At 45.2% G+C, this 7851-nt stretch overlaps 1 protein-coding gene across 3 annotated transcripts in view; it reads left to right on the top strand.

Annotated features, from left to right (window-relative positions):
* Dlc1 (DLC1 Rho GTPase activating protein) overlaps positions 1-5963 on the top strand; it is a 360174-nt gene extending 354211 nt beyond the window's left edge. For all 3 annotated transcript variants that reach the window (XM_048456595.3, XM_048456596.3, XM_048456597.3), the window contains 5 exons: positions 42-156; positions 550-768; positions 1474-1691; positions 2367-2540; positions 3391-5963. In XM_048456595.3, coding sequence (XP_048312552.3) covers positions 42-156; positions 550-768; positions 1474-1691; positions 2367-2540; positions 3391-3511 — 847 coding nt within the window. In that variant the 3' untranslated portion in view covers positions 3512-5963. The remainder of the gene's footprint in view (positions 1-41; positions 157-549; positions 769-1473; positions 1692-2366; positions 2541-3390) is intronic.
* Positions 5964-7851: the final 1888 nt, after the last annotated feature.

Consider the following 7851-nt stretch of genomic DNA (forward strand, 5'->3'; position numbering starts at 1 on the left):
AGTCCACCCGCTTATCCAAACCCTTTACTTCTTTTTCCTAGGGTAATGCAAAGAAAACAGAGTTTGGGCAAACCAGACCAGAAAGATCTGAATGAAAACCTAGCTGCCACTCAAGGGCTGGCCCACATGATTGCTGAGTGCAAGAAGCTCTTCCAGGTACCCAGTCCTGAAGCTTGGCCGCTATACTAAGGATAATGTGGATGGGCACAAATTTATTGGCTTGGTACACATTCTCGTCTGGGCAACAGGTCTTTCCATATAATTGGAGATTATGTACATAGTGTATAGACACTCTTTGCAGTTAATGTTTTGTGAAATTGTTGACCTTTTACTTGGAAAATAAAAGCAGAATTCAAGGCCAGCCTGGTCTACAAAGCTAGTTCCAGGATACACAAAAGAGAACCTTTTGGGGGGGGGGGGAGTGCAAAGGCAACAGTTATCTGGAATTAAAATTTTCTCTGAGAAACATGCTTCAATCCATGTAAGCCCTGTTGTGATCAGGAGCAGGAGTGGGCCACCAATCACCCTCTCGTCCTGTGTGCCTCCCAGGTTCCTGAGGAAATGAGCCGATGCCGCAACTCTTACACTGAGCAAGAGCTGAAACCCCTCACTCTGGAGGCCTTGGGACACCTGAGCAACGATCAGCCTGCTGACTACAGACACTTCCTCCAGGACTGTGTGGACGGCCTGTTTAAGGAGGTCAAAGAGAAGTTCAAAGGCTGGGTCAGCTACCCAACCTGTGAACAGGCCGAGCTGTCCTATAAGAAGGTCCGTCTTCTCCCTCTTCGTTCCCATGTCAGACCCAAGACTCTCTGCTCAGTTGTCTTCTCTGTGGAAATCCCCACCCGAGACATGTCATTGAGAGCTGTCCCCTGTGTGGGGCAGCAGCCAGGTGTTTGAGGTTCCCTGGGTAAGATAGGACATCTGTCACAGAGAGATGAACACATGGGAATCTCAGTCTTCCTCCGACGCAGTCATTCTAGGCTTCCCTGATTCACTAGTGTTATTGGGCTTTCAAGAGACATCTTAGGACAATGCTTACATTTTATTTCTTAGACTCTAAAGAAAATAGTTTTACACTCCCTTCTGTTCTGAGTCACTGTCTGGGGCATCCTTGATATCTCATAATGTCCGTCAAGGTGTTTGTCAACACTGTCTCCACTGCCTTGGAAATAAACAGAGGGGTCAAATGGGCACATAGACTTTGGGGTGAAATAAATGAATTGTCACAGTCATTCAGATGCAAGTGAGCCCCAGGGAACAGAAGTTCTGATTCTGACCAGCGGTGAGGCTATTTTGTTTGCACTCCTAGCCTGCCCTTGAATGTATTCAAGCTGGTAGCCTACGAATGTCGTAGATTTGCTAATCAGCCTCTGACCAGGGGGCCATGTCCCCGACTCAAAATTTGCTTTCACAATTAAAGTGTATATATGCTTTTCGCTTAGCATTGAAAACAACGCATCTTCTTTTCAGGTCAGTGAAGGACCCCCACTCAGACTTTGGAGGTCAACCATTGAAGTCCCGGCTGCTCCTGAGGAGATCTTAAAACGTCTTCTGAAAGAGCAGCACCTCTGGGATGTGGATCTGCTGGACTCCAAGGTGATCGAAATCCTGGACAGCCAGACGGAAATTTACCAGTACGTCCAAAACAGCATGGCCCCTCATCCCGCTCGGGACTTCGTCGTGTTGAGGTGAGAGCTTCCAGGCTGATCTGACCGTGGCACAGGCAATTAAACATTCGCACTGAGCCTGTGTGTCGCTCCAACTCATAATATGGTCATGTTGCTTAAAATCGGGTGTAGGTGTCATGAAAAGCACATTTATGTTTGTGCCGATAGGGTGCCTCACTGAGTCAGGCCCTACCTCATGGAACGGCGCGCAAACGGAGAAAAGCCTTTTCATGTGAATGTGCGCCATGGTGCTAGATTTCTGCCCCATTGCCTACTGATATTCTGGCTAAAACAGCTCACAAGCGGGTAGGCCAGGAAATAGCACCTAGTCCCCAGTGAGACGTGATTAAGGCTGACGTACATGTAATCCCCAAGTCCTCTAAAGGCTACTGAAGGAGCAGTTTAAAAAAAAAAAAAAAAACATTGAGGAACTGTCATGTTCTTCCAAAACTGTTCACTGCTTGTTAGAAGTCCACATCCTGAAACATTCATGAAATGTAAAAGGGGCTTTTTGAAAACACTTCAGACTGGCTATTTTCCAAAAAGAGAGACTGGGAGACTAAGCATCGCCACCCCAAGTAGAGGTGGTCATGTACAGGTTGTCCCCCGCCACCCACAGTGTCCACGCACAGTGGTTGGGAGGATGCCATGAGGGAGGTACCATTTTCAATCAAACCTATGGTTTCATCCCCACAGGACCTGGAGGACTAATTTACCCAGGGGAGCCTGTGCGCTCTTACTCACCTCCGTGGATCACGACCGGGCACCCGTGGTGGGGGTGAGGGTTAACGTGCTCCTGTCCAGATATTTGATTGAACCCTGCGGGTCAGGAAAATCCAAACTCACCTACATGTGCAGAGCTGACTTAAGGTACGTTCTGATCCTGACCTTCTGACGTGGGGACGGTGATGCAGGAGATGCAGATTTTTCCATGTGATGCCCAGAATGGCGGAATGAATCTACCACTGTGTTTTGGAGATGTTATGAAGGGTGACGCTTTTAACGCCATACCTTGATGTTTGCTGTCCCTTTGGATGCTGCTTCCAATCCAGATTCCTTAGGAATCGTGCTACTAAAGCAGTGTGAATTTGGGAGTTTTATCACAAATGGAACCAACAAATAGATACTTCCTGTTTTATATTAGAAACTGTTTTGAGAGTACATGTCTTATGGTTATGCCTCTGCTTGGGCAGTAAATGAACGTAATTCATCCGCTACAAGGACGCCCCAAATCAACTAGCGCATGCTCTTTTCTTAAATAAATTGCCCTTTGTAAATGACAGTTACCCACGAGATCCACTTCTGTGGTACATGCCAAAGCTTGCTCTAAGCCTTCAGTAGCCATATTGTAAATGTTCCCTGGGATCTTTCTGGTCCTAGATGTGTAATGCCTGGGGGTTGTCTGCAGACAAAAAGTCACCTTGTCTTTCACATGTTCACATGTTTCACATGTTCAAGAAGTGGAAGTCAGCATCGCAGCCCTTGAGAGGCTGCGGCCAGCCAGTCACTGCGAGTTTAAGGCCCTGTAGAGATCAAAGAAAGACATGGAGGTAGGAGCCTATGGTACAGCTCAGTGCTGAAGGATTTGTTTCTCATTCTTGAGGTTCTAAGTGCAATCCTCATTGTTCAGTTTTTAAAAAGAGAGTATTCAAGACTGCCTTCGACATCTGTCAAATCTGTCTCATTTGAATAACTCGCCCACTTTGCTTCTGTGTGACAGGGGCCACATGCCGGAGTGGTACACAAAATCTTTTGGACATCTGTGTGCAGCGGAAGTGGTTAAGATCCGAGACTCCTTCAGTAATCAGAACACTGAAACCAAGGATACCAAATCTAGGTGATTACCGCGGCGGAACACCTGTGTCTGCTGCCCGGGTGATTGTTTCTAGAGCCTCGCCAGTCCTCGGAAGAGTTCATCTGGGTCTCACTGACTATGGCAATTTGATGAGATTTTTTTTTAAAAGCTGCTTCCTGTTTGTCTTAGGTCTATGTTATAGACCTTGACTGGATTATATAAGACTTGGGGACGGGGAGGAGGGGTTGGGGGAATACGTGTATAATTCGGATTGCTTCTGAGAAGCAAGAACTCTTTTCAGCGCATCACGGAAGAAAGCAAGGAGGCGTCGCTCTCTCGTGATGTCAGCGCACGTGTACCTACGGCGTTCGTTTGCGGTGTGTTGAGGGACTGATGTATCCACTGGAATGGTTGGTACTGGCTGACAGGTTTTCTCCCTGAGATGAGCAGAGATCGGTTTGCACAGAGGAGTGTGAATGTTGTGTGTTGCTGGCTGAGTGGCACAGGTGAAGAACCGGGACGCAGTGTCTGGCACACTGAGACGCCCACATAGGATGCTGATACATACACCAGGGTTAGCTCTGCCTGGAAGAGCTGACTACCCAGGGATCTATCTACCCAGACGGGGAACCCAGCTCCCTTCTCTATTCCCCCCAGGTTATTGTCTTGTTTTATTTGGGGGGCGGGTTCTTTTGTTTTTTGTTTTTTTTCTTTCTTTTTCTTCAAACTTTTGCTTTCCCATAAACTGTAGCTTCCCCTGACTGTAGTAATGTAACCAGAGGAAGGGTTTTATTTACGTGAGATGTAAAGGCGCCAAACACGAACACTCAGTGTTAGTACCAGAACGTTTTTATTTTCAGTACTGGGAGTTGAACCCAGGGCCTCTTATAAGGCAGGCAAGCACTCTACAGTGGACTTATCCCCAGCTCTGTTTTCACCTCATGTTTTGAGACAGGGTCTCACCACGTCACCCAGACTGGTCTTGAACAACTGATTGGCTATGTGGCTAGGATAAGACAGCTCATCGACCCTTTTTACCTGTAATAACTCAGTATTGTCATGCTTGTGGCGTCAACTCTAAGATAAACAAAGGGACAAAGGGAAATATGTCCCCAGTAGACTTAACCCAAGCAGAAGAGGCTTTTGGTTGTTAGTGTTCTCCGTGTACCCGACAGCAACAGCGTGTATTTTCATTGGGTTTGTCCTCATGCACAGATAGGTTTTCTGACGATGTGTTGTTTCTCCTGCATTTCTTTTTCCTTTTCTCTCGTGTTGCCCTTGAACTGTATTTTAGTAAAAATGGGGACTAGTAATCTCAGTGAAAAACAAAGAGTGCAGGTGTTTGGAAGGGCGGTCTTTATACAGGTTTTACTGTAACGCTAAAGGTTGACTCGAGACAGTATTAGTAAATTTATTTTGTATGGATCAAAAAGTGAGTAACGTATGAATGAGAGTTGAAGAAGGATTTTTATTTTGTTATAACGTAGTTACCTTGTCAGTATTATTTCAGAGGTTCTTTGAAGAAAGGGGGGATATGAGAGTAAAGTTTTAACATTTGAGTATTTGAATTATCAGTGTTGCTTGTGAAGACGTGCGTGTATATTCAACTATGTTGGCTTCTGGACCTGTAATATTGTATGCTGTACATACCATTCTATTTGAGAAACATGTACACATGTCTGTCCACTGTACTTTCAGACATAGATAAAGCATGATAAAGATTATTATTTAAAATATACTTGTATTTATACCTCAGATATTCTTTTGGGTTTTGTACCTCAAGGCTCCCCTCTCTGCGTTGTAAATACACTTTACGTGAAATACAGTTTTAGTGAAAAAAAAGAATAAATAAAGAGGTTTATAATTTCCCTATATCTGTACAGAGTATATTCAGTAAATGCACTATTAAATGTTGAAAGTAAGAGAAGGAGCCTGGCCTGCTTTTCTGCATTGCATCTTCCTCCGCCTTTGGAAGCAGGGACTGCAAAGCATAGTGGCCCCGTGCCAGCCAAAGTCCAAAGATACATCGACTGAAAGAAAAATTCGGATGATGAATCATTCCAAGGCCAAGCCGCATCTGAGCCACTCACCCACAAACAGGAAACCCTGGGGAAGGTTCAGGAAGCCTGGAGATTCTCTCCACACCAAGGTCAGAAACGATGCTGAGGATTTACGAGAACGGAGCAGCAGCAGCGGAGCAATTCTGAAAAGCAAAGTCAAGGTCACTGATTAATCCACAAAAGGTCCCTTTCCCATGTTTAGCTTTCCTGTTGAGGGGATTTCTTACGTCTGGCCAGAGAAAACTTCAGAGCGCGCGACTTTCTAAGAGCTAGGCTTGCATCTTGTAACATCCCACAACTTGTCCTTGTGAGTCATGGTGTAGATTGTGAGTTCTTCGAGAGCAGGCACAAATCCTGCACCCCTCTATATCCCTCAACAGCAGCTTTCAGTGTTTTGTACTTTGTAGACACCTAATAAATTTATCATTTGCTAAAGAACACTGATAGAATTTGCTTCTGTTATTTTTAGGAACAGAAAATGCGAGCTATCATCAACCTTAAACCCTTCTGTTCCTCATTGGCATTGGGTTTATGTATACTTTCTATATTTTGGTTGACACGAGGTCTTTCTACAAAGCCCAGGCTAATCTCAGACTCAGTATATAGCCTGGACTGGCCTTGAACTCATGACCTCCTGCCTCAGTTTCTTGATGCCTAAAGTTACAAGCCTGTGCCACCACGCCCAGATGCTGCCCACTTGGAAATTGTAGTGATTAGAGCATGTTGATTTTAAGAGTTCTTTGACAAGCCTGGTGTGACATCACAAGCCTTTAATCCTAGCACTAGGTAGACAGAGGCAGGCAGATCTCCGAATTTGAGGCTAACTCTGTCTGCGTAGTGAACTGCAGGACAGCCAAAACTAAGTAATAGACGCTGTAAACAGAAAAAAAAGTTTGAGGGGAGCAGAGGGTACATTGTCAGGGAATCTTTTCTTTGTTCTGGGCATTGAAATCAGGGCCGCACACATACAGGCCAGGCAGACTCTAGCACTGAACTACACCCCGGCCCCTCTGATGGACCTTTCCCCAGTTTCCTGTCTTACATGCGTTGTGAAGTCATCTCCAGGACGACTTATTTTGGCCGTGTTTACTTGAGCCATAGAGAGCAGGAAGTCTTTTCTAAAGTTTCTAAAAGGCCAAATCATACTGTTTTTTGTCTCTGTCTCCAGACAGCTATACAAAATACGTGTCTTGGGCCAGAATCCCCATATCTATATTGTCCGAAGAGTCTAGGATCCCTAAATTACTAGCAGGTTCTATCCACAATACCACCACCATTCGTTCACGTGCCTCAGCTGTAGATTTAGACTGCTTTTGTTCCGTCATGCATTTGTAGCAAAAATGAAATTGATTCTCACACTGCTCAGACCGAAGACAGCTGTAAGCAAAGCCAGCTCACCCAGCCCCATGCTCTTAAACCTGTCTTTGTGTCTTTCTTCTGTCTTCCTTCTTTAGATTATATCAGTGCTCTTCAAAGTCAGATGCGGCTTAGAAGTGTAGACCAACTTCCATTGGTATGCGATTTACCATCGCTCTCAATGGAGACCAACTTCCCCAGGCTCTTGGAGCTGTGGCTGCCGGAGGTCTGCAGCCCTTAAGTCCTGTGCTCTCTGAAGCACCTGGCATCGACGTGAATGCTCAAGGAAATGGGGGATTTAGATCTGGCCCAGTGCAGCAAGTTTTCCTTACTTCCAGGGCTTGAGACAGACAGGGTAAACTTTTTCCAGCAACAAAGATAAACCAAGCTCCTCTTTCTTGTTGTTGTTGCAGCCTTGCGAAATGTAAACAGACAAGCTGGTCGCTAATAACATTCCAAGGAAACAGGAAATTCAAAGTTCACACACTGTAAAACTTAACTAGAGTAAGAAGAAAATGAACCCGTAGGAGACCATGGGAAGGTTGAGATATCTCAAAGATCAGGAGAATATTTCATCCCAAAACCGTAGAATGCTAAAAATGGAACATCTTACTTATCTTAAAACTTGTGCACAGTGTTTTTTTTAAAAAAAAAAAAAACAAAAAAACTAAATTTTCAGAGGAAAGTGACCAGCTGTTGAAGCAGAATGTGGGGAAAATGGTTGGCTTGGGGGTTTTGCTATTCATGGTTGTTCTTTGTTTTAGCCAACCTAATGTACAAATGCTGTGGGATTTAGATCAGCCTCTTCCAGGACCACACTGGCATCCGGATGACCTTCTACAGCATGGGTTGACCAGTACGATCCACACGCTCTCATTCTGAATGAACGGCACCTGTGGGCAGTTCAGCCCTGATGTCCAGCTGTCTCTCACAGGAGCGTTGCCCATTCAAACATCAGCATTGCATCATG

Source organism: Myodes glareolus, chromosome 23, assembly GCF_982192425.1.
Source record: "Myodes glareolus chromosome 23, mMyoGla1.1, whole genome shotgun sequence".
Classification (NCBI taxonomy): Eukaryota; Metazoa; Chordata; class Mammalia; order Rodentia; family Cricetidae; genus Myodes; species Myodes glareolus.